The 19,767-nt window shown below is 54.9% G+C and overlaps 1 protein-coding gene across 1 annotated transcript in view; it reads left to right on the top strand.

Moving 5' to 3' along the window:
• Nucleotides 1-19,767, top strand: part of CACNA1G (calcium channel, voltage-dependent, T type, alpha 1G subunit) — a 65,299-nt gene that overhangs the window by 25,901 nt on the left and 19,631 nt on the right. The window contains exons 10-21 of the mRNA XM_006889287.1: nt 7,901-8,052; nt 8,999-9,184; nt 9,301-9,415; nt 9,533-9,688; nt 12,310-12,378; nt 13,833-13,917; nt 13,999-14,192; nt 15,269-15,700; nt 16,523-16,623; nt 16,827-16,950; nt 18,578-18,646; nt 18,786-18,970. Of these exons, the coding sequence (XP_006889349.1) occupies nt 7,901-8,052; nt 8,999-9,184; nt 9,301-9,415; nt 9,533-9,688; nt 12,310-12,378; nt 13,833-13,917; nt 13,999-14,192; nt 15,269-15,700; nt 16,523-16,623; nt 16,827-16,950; nt 18,578-18,646; nt 18,786-18,970 (1,868 nt within the window). The remainder of the gene's footprint in view (nt 1-7,900; nt 8,053-8,998; nt 9,185-9,300; nt 9,416-9,532; nt 9,689-12,309; nt 12,379-13,832; nt 13,918-13,998; nt 14,193-15,268; nt 15,701-16,522; nt 16,624-16,826; nt 16,951-18,577; nt 18,647-18,785; nt 18,971-19,767) is intronic.

The raw sequence follows: 19,767 nt of genomic DNA, 5'->3' as shown, positions 1-19,767 counted from the left end.
ATCGTAGCTGCCTGGGATCTACTTGGCTGTGTGTTTACTTGTGGTGGCTGCAGGGGAGCTGGGCGAGATTGTAGGGAGAGGAAGCTGGAGTCACCCCGTGGCATTGCCCCAGGGTAGGAGGCTCTCCTGGCACTGGAAGACTCACCTGTAGGCATGGGTGTGGGTAGAGGAGGCTGGAGGGGTTTTGCTCAGAGGCCAAGTTCTATGCTGGAGGGCTTCTAGGGATGGTGAAGAGTAAGTTCACCATTTATTTATGATGAGGCTCGTGGGGGTTTCCTGAAAACAGCCTGACAACCTGGTGTCTGACTCCCCTCATCTCCTGAAGACTCCCTTCCTCTGATCCAGTCATCTCAGCTCTTGATATGGTCAGACCCCCTCTCCTGAGTGAGTGGGGAACAGTGCTGGACTCTTAAAAGCAGAGGTGAGGTGAGCAGAGGAGTCAGAATAGGATGGTAGGTGGGAGCCCAGGAGATGGCCACAGGGCTGGTGTGGGGCTGCGGTGACCAGTCTAAGCCTCTGCTTTGCTTGGGCCTGAGTTGTCCACCCCCTCATGCCTTCTCTGTGAAAGGCTCAGCACCGACCGTCTCCAGAGCTGGCTCTCAGACCTCCTGCCTGGACCACTGCAGTAGCCCCTAATTGGTCTCCATCTCTCCCCTCCTAGCCATCCGCACACTGGCACCGCTGCAGCCAGATTAATCTTCTTAACACACGGCTTTGCACATCTCCTCCCTCCCCCTAAGAGCCTCAGTGGCAGCGTCGTGGGCAGAGGCAGGTCCAGCTTGAGTCTTGGCCTGGAATCAAGGCCACTCTGTCAGGGCAGTGCCAGCCTTGCAGGCTCATCTATCCCTGGCCCCTTCCCATTGATCCAGGTAGACCAGTTGATTCTTGGTGTTTGAATATGCCTAGCACATTCTATTTCTGCAGCTTTCTCTTGCTGGCCCCAGCAGGGATGTCCTCTATTGATTTTTTTTTGCCTCCTCCTCCATGCTGGTCCCCTGATTACTCCTGACTTTAACCCATAACTGGATGTTTAGCTGCAGCCTTGTGGATACTTTGTCCTAATGCATGTCAGGCCTAATCCTGCTTCTACTCTCAGCTCTCATAGAGTCCTGAGCTTGGCCCTTGGCTGGTGTTTTCACAAGCTTGACCTCCTTTGTTCTGCAGAAACAGTCTCATCACCTTGTATGGAAATGGGCACTGGGGATCAGAGAGGTTAAGGGACTTGTCTGAAGTCACACAAGTGGGCCAGCTAACCCCCTTCCCTTCGAATCAGCAGTGCCATGCACACAGTGAGCACTTTAAGGGTCAGTTAGTATGATGCTGTGGGTCTTGGGAGGTCCTGATGGTTCTGAGACTTTTTCAGCAGCCTACCTGGTGTCACACTTGTTCCAAGGTGACAGCATTGGGTGGGAGTGCTGGAAGATGGGAGATTCAAGGTCTGCAGTCTACTCAGGGACCTTCCACAGGGCCTTGATAGCTCTGAAGGGGGTGGGAGGGTGTGGACACACATCTAGACCTTAGAGAGAACTTCTTGGCTGCAGACAGCATCAGGAGGGGAAGGCAGGTACCCTTGGTGTGAGGTCACTGGACTAGTGCATTTTCTGTGTGACAGAGGTCCCTAATGCAGACACATAGTAGCAGCACAGGCAGATCTAGCTTAGCACCTTTGTAAGTGTGTAGTGTGACCTTCATTGAGTTTTGACACCTTTTGGACTGTTTACCCCTGCCCTGTCCAGTTGTGGACAGGGAAGAAATGAAACACTGGAGGATGTCCCTGCATCCATGTGGGCCCACTGAGTCCTCAGTAGAAGCTGGCACCCTCCCCCCTCCCCTCTCCTCCTCCCCTCCCCTCTCCATCTCCTGCCCTCCTTTCCCCTCTTCTTCCCCCTCCTCTCCTCCACTCCTCCCCTCCTTCCTACCCCTCCTCCCATCCTCTCTCCTCTCCTCTCCATCTCCCCTTTCCTCCCTTCTCCCTCCCTCTCTCTTCCCCATCTCCTCCTCTCCTCTCCCACCTCTCCTCCCCTCCCACTCCCCTCTCTTCCCCCTCTCCTCACTTCCCCTCTTCTCTCCTCCCCTCCTCTCCCCTCTCCTTCCTCCTCTGCCCTCTCCTCTTCTCCCTCCCCTTTCCCCTTTTCTCCTCCTTTACCCCTCTCCCCTTTCTTCTTGGCCCCTCTCTCCTCTCCTTCCCTCATCCCTCCTTTTCTCCTCTCCCTTCTCCTCACCTCTCTTTTCTCCTCCCTTTCCCCTCTCCCCTTTCCTCTCCTTCTCTCTCTCCTCTCCTCGCCCTCTTCCTCTTCTCTCCCCTCTCCTCCTTCTTCCACATCCCTTCTTCTCCCCTCCCCTCTCCTCTCCTCCCCCTCCTCCTCTCCTCCCCTCCACCTCCCTTTCCCACTCCTCTTCTCCCCCTCCCTTTTCTCCACTCCCCTTTCCCCTCTCTCCTCTCCCCTCTTTCCCACTCCCCTCTTTTACCTTCTCCCCTCCCCCCTCTTCCCCCCTCCTACCCTCTTGCTGCAGCATTGCCTGTGATCACCACTCTGGTCCCTGGGGCAACGGTGTTGCTAAGATTGTGTTTCTGTGTCCTAAGCCTGTGTTTGCAGAACGTTCCCAGCCTCCGATTTAGTAACTTGGGACAGATCTGGCTGTCTGGAGGAGGAGGGCTTTTTTTCCATGGACCACAGGGGATAGATACCAGGGCCCTGGAAAAGAACAGGCTTGTAGTGGTGGTTGCTGCGTGCCATTGAATTGATTTCATCTCAGGGGTGCCCTGTGTGCAGAGTACAAGTGCCCCTAGGATTTCTTAGATTGTAATCTTGGAGCCATTCCATGGGGAGAGACATCATACTTAGAAAGGTGGAAGGTCAGCGGAAGAGAGGAAGATCCTCAGTGAGATAGATTGACACGGTGACTGCAGCTCAGATGTGTCTGAGACGATGAGCATGGCACAGGATAGGACAGGGTTCAGGTCTGTTGTTCACAGAGTTGCTATGAGTTGTACTAGACTTGAGAGCACAAAACAACATCTTCACAGAAGCAGATTGGCAGGTCTTTCTATCATGGAGCTTTGTTCCTCCCCAAAGTGTACAGTGAGAATATGAGGAGTGAGAGGGCAGGGCCCAGTGCAGCCCCGCTTTCCACCAGAGTCAGGCATTCTGGTTTCTCCAGTTCTGAGACCCTTCAGCGTCAGAGCTGGGACTCCAGCCTTTGTTGCTGTCAACCCTTGACTAGGACTGATAGTGCTGGCCCGGGCCAGCAGGCACTCTGTCCTCTTCAGTGAGATGCCTGGCTGGTGCGCATGAGTTAAAGGGGGTGTGGGGATGTGTATGACTGCACGTGCACGTATGTGCATGCACTCGCGGTGTGTCTGCGAGTCATCAGATCCAGCCTGTTGAGAGCTGTGTTGATAACATCAGGAAATGATGGAAACAACCTCTTTCTACATATATAGCAGAAGTTGTTCCTTGAGGGTTTACTAATGGAGCACTGACATCAATGCGACCAGGGTTTAAACCACTTTTTAAAAGTCCTGTATATTGACTATAACATGGACAGCTAAGAGAACAAACAGATTTGTCCTAGAGAGGGTGAAACCAGGTTCGGAGGCAAGGATTCTGAAGCTTTGTCTCACATACTTCAGGCATATTGCAAGGAGAGACCGGTCCTTGGAGAGGGACATCATGCTTGGGAGGGTGGAGGGATGGTTCAGGAGATGAAGACCCTCAATGAGATGGTTTAACTAGCGCAGTGCGGGTAGATGTGTCAGAGACGATGAGGTTGGCTTAGGATAGAGCAGGGTTCAGAGCTGTTGCACATAGGGTCTCAATGAGTTGCAAGTGACTCAATGGCACATAACAACATTAATAAAAAGAATATTAACAGCTTTTTTGAGGCATACTTCACATGACATATAATTAACCCACTGTAAGATGGACTTAGAGCAGATTTGAAATGGTTTAATCAGGGCTGATGAAGATAAGGGTGGGCTATACTTGGCATAGCGACCAAATTGCATGCAAAGCCGATTTGGACCCCACAGTGACAGTGGTACTCTGCTCAAAGATAGTGGCCAACTGCATTGTTTGCATGTGTGCCCATTTGTTGTTGATGGAGTTCTTGGGTGGCACAAACAGTTAAGCGTTCTGCTATGAACTGAAATGTTGATGAGTTCAAACCCATCCAGAGGTGTCTTGGAAGAAGGGCCCGGTGATCTGTTTTCAAAAGCTCACAGTCTTGAAATCCCAGTTCTGCATTGACACGCATGGGATCACCATGGGTCAGAAGCAGCTTGATGATAACTGGCTTAGTTATTGTTGTTGGAATCAGAGTGGAGTGTGACTGGGGCCCACTCCCTCGCTTCCCAGCTTTTTGACCTTGAACTAGTCATGCATCATCCTTGACCTCTTTTCCTCATCTATGAATGTGTGGACAGTGTAAGGTAATGTGCACCATGGGATGAACCCTAAAAAGCATGGTGCCTATGTGGTTTAGGCTCATCATTTTCATCCAACTCAAGGACAGAGGACTGGGCAGGTGGCAGAGTGACTGGATGTCAGGGGCGGACTGGACTTGAGGGATCTCCTTGGTGGTGAGGGTGTCCGAGCCCTCAGCAAGCTTTTTCAGTATAAACAATGGTTCCTTCCTCCTCGTCTGCACTTTGCTCATGCTTAATATGCAGAAGGTCCCCTTCTCGTGACCTGATTACCTAGGTTGGATGGCAGTGTCCCTTTCCTCCCCGACTCCAGATCTGTGGAGTAGCGGGCTCAGCACTGTGCTAACCCCCATGACACCCACTCACCCTCCAGGCAGCAAGCTGTTGGCCCTCCTTCTACCCTGGCTCTGCCCCCCCAAGTCCCCCTCTGGGAAGAATCCTTGAGGAGAGGATCCCCTCCTAAGTAGCTGTTGATCCTAAGCTCCAGAACAACCCCCACCTGCTAGACAGAAGCCCCTTCCCTCCAGCGCCCCCATCTCCAAGACTGGACACACAGATGGGCCATTAGGATCCATTTGGTTGTACCCAAGATCTGGCTCCATGCTTGGACAATCTACCTGGGCAGCCAGCCAGGTGAGTGAAGCAGCTGAACATGGGGAATTGTCTGATGGACTGAGGGCTTCACTGGGTCATTTGTTTAACTCACAGACTCCTGAGCACCTCCTTTGGGCATTAGGTTTGCAGGTGGCGCATGGGTGCATTGAGCCAGCCATGTCTCCCTCTGCACCCCAGCTCTCAGCTTGCTCAGACCTCTCCCTTCTCCACAGGCTTCCTCCTGTGCCTGGTCTTCGCCCATGCCGTCTCCCCTCCTGCTGTCTGGAGAGAGCCCCCCCACTTCGTCCCATTGAGCTCATTCCCAGTGCTGCCTCCCAGCTAGGCCTTTCCCGGTGCCGTCACCCCTCACCTTCTCTCCCCTCGACTCCTGTATTTACTGCCTGGATCATTTATTTTGGCACTGAAGCATCTCAGGCCTCTTGTGGTTATTCAGCTGTTTTGTGTGTACAACTTGTTTCCAGCTAGGCGCCGAGCTCCTGGGAGGCGGAGAGCATGGCTGGCATTTTTTAATTTTTATAGCTCCTTTAATGTTTGGTGCATTGCTAAGCATACAGTAGCCAGTTGCTGTCAAGCTTACTCATGGCGACCCCGTGTGGTACAGAGTAGAACTGCGCCATAGGGTGGTTTTGGCTGTGATCTTGTTTATGGAAGCAGATCATCAGGCCTTTATCCCATGACTCTGCTGCATGGGTTTGAACCTCCAACCTTTCGGTCAGTCAGGCACCACTCAGGCAGGGATACCGCAGCCAGCTGCCAGTGTCCATTCTAACTCATGGTGGTTTGTGTGTGTGTCAGAGCGAAAGTGTACGCATAGGGTTTTCAGTAATCGCTTATTTCGGATGGAGATCCCTAGTGGAGGAGCTTTGGTGCTGTAGTCCGTAGGGAGCTGCACTGCTAACCCAAAGGCAGTGTCTCTTTGGTGGTTCGAATCCACCAGTGACTCTACAGGAGAAAGATGGGCAATTTCCTCCTGCGCAGTTTACAGTCTCAGAGGCCCAATGGAGGGTCAGCTGTGAGTCAGACGTCACCAGGACTCTCTTATGAGGCACCTGGGTGGACTTGAACTAGTAATGTCTAATCCAGAATCCAAACCCGCACTTAGTGACCCTCCATCGGACTTCTGAGGCTGTGGGTTTTACAGGAGGATACTGTCCATCTTTCTCCTGAAGAATTCAAGCCTCTGGCTTTTGGGTTAGCAACCCAATTGATTATGCATTATGTGGTAAAACTTTGTCTCATTTACTTAGGGCGTATTCGTAGAAGGAGCCAATTCTTGGAGATATACATCATGCTGGGAATGGTAGAGGGTCAGAGGTAGACCCTCAACAAATGGGTTGACACAGTGACTAGACCCTTGAATATGACTGGGGTCGTGAGGATGGTGCAGGATGGGAAAAGGTTCAGAGCTGTGGTCCTAGGTTGGTATGAGATGTAGTCGATTAGACAGCATAACACCATCAGGGCTTCTAACAACACTTCTATATTTATATATAATAGCCAATTGCTGTTACAGTTGTGCTGTTGATTTGCCATCAAGTTGGAACCAATCCTCCAGCTGATCCTCCAGGAGGATTTCAGAGGCGGTAGACTGCAAAGAAGAAGCTTGCCCATCCTTCTCCCATGGAGCAGGTGGTAGATTCGAACTGTGCCTTTGGGATTGCAGCACAGCTTCTTACCCCTAGGCCATCAGAGCTCCCCAGTAGTCAATTATATATAGTCATGTTATGTATATTAATATGGAAAGAGAGCGCTCCAGTGGCATAGTCAGTCGAGGTGGCGCCTTTACTGGTTCTAATCCACTAACTAGATCCACAGGAGAAAAGATGGACAGTCTCCTCCCATTCAGTTTACAGCCTCTGAAAACCCACTGGAACGTCAGCTATGGATCGGTTCTGCCTCAACAACAGTGAGCTTGAGTTTTTTTAATGAAAGGAAGGAGAGAAGGAGGTGACCAGTGTTCTGGGTTAGCAGTGCAATTCCCTACAGATTACCCTCTTGGCGAGTGAGCTAGAAGAACAGGCGAGATTAAGTGCTTGCCATTAGTTCTGATGACCTTGCAGGATGCGCCCTTGGTCTTGATCCCAGCTCCCTGATAGCTGTATGTAAGTCATTACCAGCAATGTTTTGCATCTGGCTCAGGGACCTTGAGAATCTTGCTGAAGTTCACACAGGGAGTTGGTAGAATAAATAGGCTGGGGACTGACCCAGGTGTCCCAGTGATGCTCCAGGTGCCTCGGCCTCTGTGACAGCCCTCTGTGGGATATCCCTTCTGTCCATCAGCATGTGCATGATTGTGTGCGCGCACGTGTGTGTGTGTGTGTGTGTGTGTGTCTGGAAGGAGGCAAGCGGAGCTGACAGTTGTCCAAGAGAAGGCTGCCAAGTCCACAGAGTAATTGTAGAACACGTGTGACTGTGTGTGTGGCTGAGGGGCAGGCTGTGCCTGTGAGCCTTGGTGATTGGGAGGCTGCTGGCCCAGGCCCCCTGAACTGGCCTGTCAGCACAGGTCAGCACAGGGCTCCTTCTGAGTCCCTAGCAGGAGCTGGGGCAGAACCACAGCACGCGTCCCCGAGGAGCTGTGGCCCCAGGATCTGAAGCTCGGATCTGGGAGAGCCGATGGGGTTACTGGTTCCACATGACCACTTCCTGGGGTGGCTGCCATGCCTGCATTGCCTCACTGACCCTTGGGGACTGCCCTTCCCAGGAGCCTGAGCATCAGCCGCAGTGTCCTCCCGCCCTCACAAGCTGGCTGTTTCTGCTCTCTTGGCCTCTATGACCCCACATTTGGGAGGGTTGGGAAGGGGCTCAGGAACGAGCCTGAGCCTCGAGCCTCGGCTGCTTCACGCCCACCCCGCCCTCCAGCCTGAGGAGCTCACCAATGCCCTGGAGATCAGCAACATCGTCTTCACCAGCCTCTTTGCCTTGGAAATGCTGCTGAAGCTGCTCGTGTACGGGCCCTTCGGCTACATCAAGAACCCCTACAACATCTTCGATGGCGTCATTGTTGTCATCAGGTACGTCTGCCCCACCCACCAGAGAGCATCTGGGGGAAATGGCACCGATGCAAATTAGTTTTAAATTTTGCATGATCACTCACAGCTGCTGATGGAAACTGCTTTTAGAAGTGGCTTCTAGAAGTTACTGTGGATGCCCCTCCTCAAAGGGTGCCCAGGGCTCATGCCATTCCTGTCATATTGTAAATGCCACCATGTTCTCCTGTGCCTCTTGCTTGAGGCCCCAGAATGCCAACAGGGGTGACTTGGGTACTCTATGACTCTGGGTGGAGGATCTTGGGCCCACAGCCCCACAGGACCCGCCACTGCCCCAGGATGAGGGAGACTCTCTACGTCCCCATGTTCTGCTCCACGCTCCGCCTCTGCCTGACCTTGCTCGCCTGCAACGTGGGCTCCCATCGCCTTTGGCCAGGCTCCTGTTCAATATCCTCTCCCCAGCCCTCTCCTTTGTCCTTGACCCTACCCCGGCCTACTGTGGGTGAGGATTGGGGAGTTGGCTTCAGAGAGGCGTCAGAGATGAGGCTGGGCCAGCTGTCACTGCTCACAAAGCGCTTGGAAATGGTCTGGACACTAACAACTTGCTTTAGGGTTTCCAAGACCTTGGGAAGCAGCTCAGTGCCCCCAGGCCCAGGGCCAAGAGAACTGCTTTATTGCTTTCTGGAATTGGCTTTAGATTTCATTAGGAGGGAACAAACCAAATATTCCATCATGGCTGGACGCTGTTGCATTGGCGGGGTTTAGGGAGAGGGCGCCTGCTGCCAGGAGGTGACCGCTGATGAGGGGTGGAGGGTGGGCTGGGTTCCCCAGGTCTCAGTTCGGAGGCTCCTGTGTAGAGGAGGCCGGAGGACCCTGCAGGGCCCATTTCCTCACACTGAGGCCAGTCCAAGCCCTCAGGAGCTGGGGAGTCCCCCGCAGGCTCTGACTCAGGCACCCCGCCTTCTTGCAGCGTGTGGGAGATCGTGGGCCAGCAGGGGGGCGGCCTGTCGGTGCTGCGGACCTTCCGCCTAATGCGGGTGCTGAAGCTGGTGCGCTTCCTGCCGGCGCTGCAGCGGCAGCTTGTGGTGCTCATGAAGACCATGGACAACGTGGCCACCTTCTGCATGCTGCTCATGCTCTTCATCTTCATCTTCAGGTGAGCGTGCTCAGCCCCGGCCTGGCTGGGACCTGGTCGGGCGTGGGGCCCCAGGCCTGCGGGGCAGGGCGAGCAGGGGCCCTGACCCCGGCCTGTGTGTGGCCCTGTGTCTCCAGCATCCTGGGCATGCATCTTTTTGGCTGCAAGTTCGCGTCTGAGCGGGACGGGGACACGCTGCCTGACCGGAAGAATTTTGACTCGCTGCTCTGGGCCATCGTCACAGTCTTCCAGGTGCCGAGAGGCTAACAGGGCAGGAGGTGCCGCTCGGGAGGCGGGTGAGCATGCCTCTGGGGCCTCTGGTCAAGGGCTTGATCCCCGCCCTTGGCCTCTGCTCCTCTTTCCCCACAGATCCTGACCCAGGAGGACTGGAACAAGGTCCTCTACAACGGGATGGCCTCCACGTCATCCTGGGCAGCCCTTTACTTTATTGCCCTCATGACCTTCGGCAACTACGTGCTCTTTAACCTGCTGGTCGCCATTCTGGTGGAGGGCTTCCAGGCAGAGGTAACCCCCTGCCCTTCCCTACTCTCCCCGAACCTGGTCCAAATAGTCTTAGTTCTAGGTGGATGCAATGGCTGATAAGCCGTGGTGACCTGTGCACTCGTGAAAGAGCACACGTCACCAAGCCGTAGACTAGAGGCCAGTGGCCCCGGGCCTCTGCATGCTTCTCACCTGGGAAGCAGAGTGGTTGTGTGGGGAGTCCAGCGAGGCCTTCCACATGCAGTTGGCCAGACCCTTCCCCACAGAGGCAGACAGGATCAGTGTCTGGGATTACAGGGCAGCTGGCCTCTGAGCAAATCAAAGGGGACTCATCTGAGCCAGAGATAGGGGTGGCTTGTGTGCAAGTCATCTGCACGCTGACTGAGCTGATGAAGATGCCACCCGGGCCCAGGCAGGGTTGAGCTGCCCGGGGTGAGAAATGAGCCCAATTAGCTGCGGGCATGGCAAAGATGAGCGTCCTATTTCCAGCCCAGGCTCTGTCACCTTCGTCACAGGCAGCGTCATCAATTAATATTGATTTACATTGATCCTAACCTCGTCCAGCCAGAGCACAGCCCCTGTCCAGTGGGCAGCACTCCTCGCCCCCAGACCCACTCAGCCCCCAGCACCTTGCACACAGCTGATTGACCCAACCTAGAAAATGCTCCAGGTTGAGTGTGGAGAAGCTCTTGGTCCAGTTCTCTCTGGGTGACCCGGATGGAAACTCCCGCTGCGGCCTGGTCTATAAATACCCAGCACACGGTGGAAAAACAAAAATCTATTTTCCGACTCCTTTCCCTGCCCTGCAAGGGAGGGCTGTTCCCCGTGGGCCGGGCCGGGCTGGTGAGGTTCGGCATGCCCGTCCCGCACCATCCTATCTCCCGTTTCAGTTTTAATTCTGTGCTTATCCATTAACACGTTTCCTCCCACCGGTGGCACTGAGGCCAACTGTGGGGGTGTCTCAGCCTGAGTTTGGTGATGACTGAGCTGCCTATTGGGACAATTACTTGGGGGTTCCTGGGCCAGGAGGTTAAAGAGTGCCACACCGTGCCTCAAAGAGTCAGGGTCTCTGTAAAGACCACTGCTCAGCTGCGACCCCCACCCGCTTTCCAAAAGGCAGCTCCTGATGGTTCAGGCTTCTTAAAAAAATTCCTTTGGAATGCTCCCTCCAATCACTGGCCATTCAGTCCTGGTAGTGTGGTCCTCAGTGGTCCTAGAGGTGCCCCTTCCCCACCACTCAGCCCTTCCAGAAAACACCTTGTTAAATTGAGTGCAGCTGAGCTGGTCCTGGTTGCTAGGCAGCAGCCAAGTCTCATTGTGGGAATGGAGAGCAGCCTGGCCTGGCCTGGTCACTCTGGCTCTGCAGGGGGCATGTGGGCTGCCACAGCCTGAGGGCCAGCAGCACATCCTCCTGAGACTCCAAGTACAAATGGCTGTCAGGTGGGAGGTCTTCTCCGCATGAGGCTGTGGAGAACAAGACTCAGGACCAACCCCTATTCCATGAGGGGTGGACATCAGCCAGGGCCCGTGTGTCCATGTGAGGGGCTGGCCCAGTCACTCCTCTGACCTGACTTGACCTTCCTGTGGGAGCTGGCCACACCTGGGCTGGAGGGATGGTCACTCCATTGGCACCTGCTCCTCCCTGTGCAGTTACGCAGGGGCTCTGAGGGAGACCCTGTTATCTGAAAGGGAAGTTTGGTTTTGCTGTGGGTTGTGTTTTTTCCTCAAGCAAGAAATCTCACCTCAATGAAAGAAGTGACTTCCCCCATTTTGTTGGCCTCCATAAGCAGTTGAGCTCAAGGGCTGCACCCCTGCTGGCCTGGCCACCCTGCCAAGAGGTAGAAGGGGTGGTTCCGGAAGGGGCCTGCTCAGCTGTTGATTACCGGATGGCAGGGGGCCGCGCCCTGAATCCCTGTGTATTCATCATGTACACACTTAATTAAATGAACAGGCAGCAGACCTGGTGTGAGGCCATTAATTGATATTAAACAACATCATAGCCACCATCCCAGACAGATCGATTGTCATGTGAAGGGACGTAGACTGGGACTAGGGGACGTCATGAGGTGCATATCCACTTCCTCCCCAGCCTCTGACTTTCACCCACTCCTTCCCACCTTTCCTGCTCATTTTCCAAGCCCACTACCCCAGTGCTGAGGGAGAAGCTGATGCTATATTCTGTGCTGGAGACTTGGGCCAACTTCCAGGTCTACCTCTTGCTCTCAGTGTGACCTGAGGTGGTTTCCTGAATTTTCTGAACTCACCTGTAAGGTGGTCATGGTGATACCTGCTTCCCACCTTGCGAGGATGAAAGCTAGCATTCGCGAAGCAGTTGGCGCCGTGCTTGGCACGCCTTCCACGCATGGCAACTGTTATGGTCCAGGCCATCGGGTACTCCATTGCCTTTCCTGCCCAATCCCCCAATTCTGAGGCCTCTGGCCTCACCCTCCAGAATCATTCTGGCCTTCAGGCCTGCGGCTGAATTCTGGAAGGCCTTCCGGTCCACGCCTCTCCACTTCCCGTTTCTCTCATTTGCCCCACTGTTGGGTCTACACCTCTCCTCATCACCATCCTCTTCCGAGGCCGAATTTGCAAGCCCGAGCGCTGGTGACAGTGCTCCTCCCCGCCTCCCCCTCTCCCTGTAGGAAATCAGCAAACGGGAAGATGCGAGTGGACAGTTGAGCTGTATTCAGCTGCCTGTCGACTCCCAGGGGGTAGGTACGCACTCCTGAGTCGGCATGCCCCCCTGTGCCCAGTGGCCCCTCCACTCCGCCTCCGTGTTTCTGTGCTCGCTGTTCACTCTCAGCTGCTGTGCAACCTGTGGTGGCCGTGGTGGTCGTTGGTGTTGTGAGGTTTGTTTGCTTTGATTTTAAGTCCCTTCCCCCTTGAGTACACACCAGGGGAGCCTCCTGGGTTCCACTCCGCTCACCCACAAAGGGCACCATTGTCCCCCCGAAACTGGTAGGTTGGCTAGAGAAGGAAGGGACTTAGAATCCTGTGTGTGTCCGTGCGTGGTGGCCCCATGTGTGGTGTCTACGCTGGGTCCTGGAGGAGTCTGAGACATCAGGCCTCAGTGGAAAGGCCTAGTGGCTGGAAATCTGCTCACCATCACTGTCCTTTGCCCGTTGTCCCTTGCCTGAGCCCCTGTTGGAGACCTCGCAGGCTGCCTCAGCTCAGGACAAGTCTTTGGAGGATGTAGGGATGAGGTGTGGCTTTTGCCAGAACCTACTAACATTCTAACTCGCTTTTGAGTCCCCAGCCCCTGACCCACCAGGGTACGTCAGGTGTATCAGGATGCGCTTCTTCTCCGGAGCCCACTTTGATCCTGTGCCCTGCTCTTTCCTGCAATGACACCAGAATTAGGGGTGAAACGAGGATCCCTGCGGGACCCCATGGTGCTCTGCATTCCGAGCAGCCCCCTGGAGATCCCACTGGATAATTAAAGGCCTCATTAGGGATGTAAACTGAGTTAATGAATAGGATCCCCTGAGATGCCAATTACGCAATATTTATGTCCTTATCAAAAGTAGCAATCAAGTATTTTTTTAATAACTTCTTAAGGAGAAGTGTGTAATTACTGGGGAACCTACTGACCTGCTAAAAGGAAGGGAAAAAACCTGCCCGTTAGACAGGGACAGACAGAAAGAGGAAAAATAGGGCTGGGGAAGGGGGCCAGGGCCTGGGCCAGATGGAGAGAAGAGCAAAGGCCTGAATAGTCCCCTTGCACTGAGCTGCTCCTGCTGAGGTCTGTCGTTTCCTTCCAGGATCCCCCAGGTCTGGCGTCCGGAGAGGGAGCTGTGGAGGGACTCCATGTAGGGGCTTTGTAGCCTATTAGAATTAAGGCTCTGGTGACCACTTCACTCAGACCCCAGCCCCTCCAGCCAGCACCACCTTCCAGCGGTGCTCCCTCCCAAAGCCAGCCTGGGCATCACCCCTGCCCAGGCTGGTTGAGCTGTGGGCTCCAGGGTTAGCCTGCTCTCTAAAGTGCGGCTGGTGGGAGGCAGAGGCGTTGGGAGCCCTGCACTGGTGCATGCTCTGTGCCGTGGTTGCTGGTTCCGTGGCCTATATGTGGTGTGTGCGTATGAAAAAAGGGAGCAGTTAGCCGTTCTGCTGTCTCCAGTACTCTGGCTAGGTAGGTCCCTGATTGCCCTCTGCTCCTTGGCTCTAGGGAGATGCCACCAAGTCCGAATCAGAGCCCGAGTTCTTCCAACCCAGCCTGGATGGCAATGGGGACAGGAAGAAGCGTCTGGCCCGTGAGTACCAGTCCTGGGGGGTGATCCCTGGGCCTGGGCTGGCCCCAGGTGGACTAGGGATACCCCTTTCCCCCCCTGCAGTGGTGTCCCTGGGAGAACACCCAGAGCTACGGAGGAGCCTCTTGCCACCTCTCATCATCCACACAGCCGCCACGCCCATGTCACTACCCAAGAGCTCCAGCACCGGCCTTGCCGAGCCGCTGGGCCCCTCCTCCCGCCGCACCAGCAGCTGCTGGTCCGCAGAGCCCGGGGCGGCCCACGAGATGAAGTCACCGGTAGGGGGCGCGCGAGAGCACCGTGGCGGGAGACAGAGGGGGCCTGGGCCAGGGGCTCTGTACCTTCACAAACCCCAGGGGAGTTGGTGAGGCCTGGCAGTGCCCACAAAAGGACACACTCCGAAAGCTGATGTTGTATGCCTTTGGAATCAACTCATTGTTCCAACCCTCAGCGGGTTTTCAGAGGCTGTAAATCACACTGGAGGAGACTGTCCATCCTGTGAAACAGCTGGTAGATTTGCGTTGGCAACACAACTGCTAACCACCAGGCCACCAGAGCTCCCTGGAGGCAAAAGATCAGGGTTCAAATCCAGCCTTTTCTGTTCGGAGGGATCTTGAGTAAGACTCAACCATTCTGAACCTCCACTGTAAAATGGGGGCAGTTCCACCTTCCTCTTCGACCAAAGTAAAATCAATTGCCAATCAATTTATTCTGACCTATGGCAACCCCATGCCTGTCAGATCGGCAGGGTGCTTTGTGGAATTTTAATGGCTGTTATTTTTGAAATCTTTCTTCTGAGATGCCTCTATACGGACTTGAATCTGTAACCTTTTCTGTATCAGTCAAGCATGTTAACCATTCACACCATGGCTAATCATAATAGCAAAATAACTAGGTAAGCAAGTTACTGACTGTAGACCAAACACAGTTCTAAATGCTGCTCATTAATCTATGTACATTTAATCCTCATAGCAGCCCTGTGAGGTAGGTTCTCTTATAATCCCCACTTGATATAAGCTCAAAGTCAAGTGACTTGTCGAAAGCTCTACACCTGTTATGAACCAGCATTTTAACCTTGGAGGCTGGCGCTTCATCCTAAGCTCTCACAATGATTTTATAATGATGCTCAGCTGGTTGTAACACCCACTAAATGAGGCACAGAGAGGTTCAGTAACTTGGTCAAGGTCACATAGCTGTGTGAACCAGGACCTAGACTCAGGCATCCACATTGTGTGCTCCTACTCGTGCCTGATGTAGTGGGTCCCAGGGAGCCTCACAGGAGATGGGATGTGTATGAGTAGTGCAGGGCCACAACGCTGGCTGACATCCCCTCTCCTCGGCTTGCCTCCCCCAGCCTAGCACCCGTAGTTCCCCACACAGCCCCTGGAGTGCAGCAAGCAGCTGGGCCAGCAGGCGCTCCAGCCGGAACAGCCTTGGCCGTGCCCCAAGCCTGAAGCGGAGGAGTCCGAGCGGAGAGCGGCGGTCCCTGCTGTCCGGTGAGGGCCGAGAGAGCCAGGATGAAGAGGACAGCTCAGAAGAGGAGCGAGCCAGTCCAGCAGGCAGTGACCGTCGCCATGGGGGCTCCCTGGATCGGGAAGCCAAGGGCTCTTTCGACCTGCCAGATACCCTGCAGGTGCCTGGGCTGCACCGCACGGCCAGTGGCCGCAGCTCAGCCTCAGAGCACCAGGACTGCAATGGCAAGTCAGCCCCAGGACGCCTGGCCCGGGCCCTGCTTCCCGACGACCCTCCACTGGATGGGGATGATGCTGATGATGAAGGCAACCTGGTGAGGTGCCAGTGGGCACTGTGACCCCCCTCTTCTCTGACACTGAGAGAGACAGGAGCTGACCCTGTTCAGGGGCAGGGCTGGATAACACACCCCCAGCTCTGTGGCATTCAGGATGCAAAGAAATTGCCAGTCCAAGCCCTAGGGACCTCAGTGTGTTCTGGGCCTGAACTGAGCTCCACACATTCCCCGGCTCCCTCTGCCCACCCCACTGAGTCCCAGCTCCTTGGGGCGCCTGGGGCTGTGGCTATGCCATCCCGGTGGATATGAATGGTTTTGGGCAGATGTGTATGAATCTTTCATGGCCCTCCCCCTGTGACTCAGAAGGACCCATCACTCATCGTTCCAAACTGATGGCCCCCTCCTGTCCCCTGTTCTCATCACGAGCCTCAACTTCACACTCTGTTCTTGCTCACTCACACCGCCTCCAGCCCCCTCGCCCTCTTTTGCTCCAGGGACGGGGTGCAGGGACCCAAGACCTCAGGGTTAGCACGTGAGAAGAAGGGGCCAGTATCACCTTGGCCCAGGTGCATCTTTGAGCAGACTGTAATGGGGAAGATGGTTGGCCACTGATGTAGCTTCCAACCCTAGGGGATAGGGAGGCTTGGGGGTGCAAGGAATGGAGAGGGTTCAGGAGACTAGAGGATGGAGATGGTTGGGAAGGAGGAGGGAGCAGCAAGGCTTAGAGGGTGGTGGTGGGTGGTTTCAGAAATCTTTGGAGAGGGCTAGGACGAGTGAGAGGGGGTCAAAGCTGTTGAGATAGAAAGTCAGAGAATACAGGAGGCCCAGACCCTGCTCACAACCTCTTTGTTCCTTCCACAGAGCAAAGGGGAACGCATGAGGGCGTGGATTCGAGCCCGGCTTCCTGCCTGCTGCCGGGAGAGAGACTCTTGGTCAGCCTACATCTTCCCTCCTCAGTCAAAGTAAGTGAGGGGGCTCTGACTTGAGTCTTGACCTTTCCTCCCTGCAGGATGCCAGAATGGTCCCTTGGACTGGGATCGTTATTGAGGGGTCTGGGCATTGAGGGTGACAGGAGGGTAGACCCAGGGCGGGTAGCTGACTGGGGGTGAGCCTGCTCATGCTGCCTCTGCCCCACCCCTATGCCTCTGCCTCTGTTCTGGGGCAGGTTCCGCCTCCTGTGTCACCGGATCATCACTCACAAGATGTTTGACCATGTGGTCCTCGTCATCATCTTCCTCAACTGCATCACTATTGCCATGGAGCGCCCCAAAATTGATCCCCACAGCGCTGTGAGTGACTGGGTTTGGAGTGCTGTGCAAATGGTACCAGATCCCTCCCTGCACTAACAGAGCAAGCAGGGGAGGCAAGAGGCCCAAAACCTTCCTTGACCTGCCTGGGGTCATGCAGCTGGAGAGAGAGGGAGCCAGGATTCTATCTTTGGGCTCCTGGCACCCTGAGATGCCTCCTGCAGTAGGCCCTGCTTCTTACCTGGGTAAAAACCAAGCTCCATTGCATCCTAGTTTATTTGCACTCAGCGTGTTCTGTGAGCTAGAAAAATGGAGGCAACCCTTGTGGGTGTTAGGATGACAAGGGAGCTGTGACGTGGGGGATGCAGGGGTTTGCTCCCTCACAGGCTAAGCATTCTTGCAACCCCTTCTCCTGATCATGGTTCTTGGAGTCACCTATTATTTTTGCATGATGAAGAGATTTCATGCCATCTTCTCCAGAGAGGAAATTGTTCTCAGCCCCGTGGTCCCCCCGGGTCACAGACAAGTCGGTTCTCAGATACCTTCTGCTCAGCTGTGGCATGTGGTCATTCTCAGAGGAGACAGGCAGCCGTAGCCGAGTATCTGACCTGCTCCACAAAAGCCTCACCTCCTCAGAATGGGCCCAGCTCCTCTGAGGGGCTGTGTTTCCCGAGCCTGGCATCACAGCCCTTCCCGCTTGGCGGCCATTCAGGGCTGGCAGGGTGGGTGGGGTGCCTGTTTCCTCTCAAGGCTTTTGTACCACTTGAAAGGGGGTTGTCAGAGGTGCCCCCACCCCTCCCTGCTGCCACCCACACCATTGTTTAGATTTAAGCACTGTTGCGGCATCTGTTTTCCATTAGGGTGGGCTCCAGGCGGACCACGATGGAGTTGAGGGGAGACCGAGGAGCGGAGGGACCCAGGAATAGGTGGCTAAGGGCCTGGGTGGCCGAGGGTGGCTAGTCACATACCCGGGCACCTCTTGCCCGAGGCGCTGCCTCAGAGCGCTCCATCACTGTCCCCAGCCCCCCTCCCTGCCTTCCCACCCAGCTCCCCAACTCCTGCACTGTCATCCTGTGGACTTCTCTCTCTGCCCTTTCTGTGTGTCTCATTCTCTCAGACACTCATGCTATGTCTACTCCCTCACCACCACCCCATTCTTTCTCTCCTTCTGCACCTCTCCTCCCGGTCTCCCCGTAGTCGACTTCAGGGGATTTCAGGGGACTGGGCCATGTTCATCCTGCTTTGCCCCAGCCCCTGACTACACATGGCCAGCAGATTCACTAACCACTCACAGGCCCACTGCTTGCTCTGTGTGTCCATTTCTGGAGTCCATCACGAAGCAGGAGCATCGGGCAGGGAGGAGACGAGAATGGGAGTCTCTTTTCAGGAAGGAATCAGGCTTGAGATATGGGGGGACAGCACTGTGGTGGGGCTCATCTCCTCCCCGGCCTCACTGCAGGGTGAGGGTGTCCACGGAGGTGCAGGTCAGGATAGCGGGCCTGGCCCTGCCGTGTGTGCGTGTGTTGGTGTGGGGGTGTGGGGTGTGTGTCGAAAAGGCAGGAATCCTCATTCTGCATTGACTACTGAAGGCAGCTTCCGTGCGCAGAACCCCTGTGGCCCCAGGAGGGTGGGCTTCTGGCAGATAACATGTGCCTCCCCTCTCTCGCAGGAACGCATCTTCCTGACTCTCTCCAATTACATCTTCACCGCAGTCTTTCTGGCCGAAATGACCGTCAAGGTGATGGGGAGTCGGTGGTGGTGTGGGGCCCTCTGGTTCCTGTGAGGGTGAAGATAGCAGACCATGCTGGGAATGGAAAGGGGGGTGCAGGGGGAGGGCCCACGGGGGAGGGCGGCTGGTGATGTGGCCCCACCCCCAGGTGGTGGCGCTGGGCTGGTGCTTCGGGGAGCAGGCGTACCTGCGCAGCAGCTGGAACGTGCTGGACGGGCTGCTGGTGCTCATCTCCGTCATCGACATCCTCGTGTCCATGGTCTCCAACAGCGGCACCAAGATCCTGGGCATGCTGCGGGTCCTGCGGCTGCTGCGGACCCTGCGGCCGCTCAGGTGACCGCCCGCCCCCGCCCGGGGGAGCCCCTCACATCCCAGCAGTGCCACCTTCAGGGGTATCTCCAACATCCAGCGCCTCTCAGCAGAGCACACCCCCTCCCCCTGCTCCCTGTCCACCATCCCCCCACCTCAGTGGTTAAGCCTCTAGCCACCCTGGCCTCCCCATACCTGCTCTGTTCCGCTCTGTCACATCACACGGGCTTGCTCGTTTCACATGAGTCGAAAGTCCACTCATGGCACATGACAGCCCATTTTCCTCCAAGAAAGGAGACACCCTCTCAGTGACACTCCAAGCAGGTCTTTTCTGCTGTCCTGTCTGAGGTACCTCACTTTTTCTTTTAAATTTATTTTATTTAGATTTCCTTTCATTCATTATTGTACATGGTATCTCACTCTTTTTTTAAAAAAAAATTTTATTCTATTTTGGATTTCCATTCATTCATTGTTTATACGGTACCTCACTCTTGAGGGCCACTGGCATGTGCTGACATGAAGCAGGCCACAGTCTCGGAGGCCGTGAGTAGGAGCCCAAAATCCTTTCGCCAAAGCTCTTCTGTGACTTAGTGCCTTCAGAGGTGACACTGTCCCTTCCTGTGAGATGACTGATTCCTCCTGCCTGCCTTTTCCCACCACAGCACCCCGCTCAGGGACCACCTCAACTGCCTCTATTTTTTTAATCCACATATCTGAGTTTTGTTCTCCAGCCCCTTCAAATTATAGCTAAATAATAAAATTTAAAAACTAAGGCTTTTAAAAGATAGATAGATAGATAGATAGATAGATAGATAGATAGA

This window comes from Elephantulus edwardii, unplaced genomic scaffold, assembly GCF_000299155.1.
Source record: "Elephantulus edwardii isolate Elephantulus edwardi_28Jun2011 unplaced genomic scaffold, EleEdw1.0 scaffold00077, whole genome shotgun sequence".
Taxonomy (NCBI): domain Eukaryota; kingdom Metazoa; phylum Chordata; class Mammalia; order Macroscelidea; family Macroscelididae; genus Elephantulus; species Elephantulus edwardii.
This window is presented reverse-complemented; position numbering and strand designations above follow the sequence as displayed.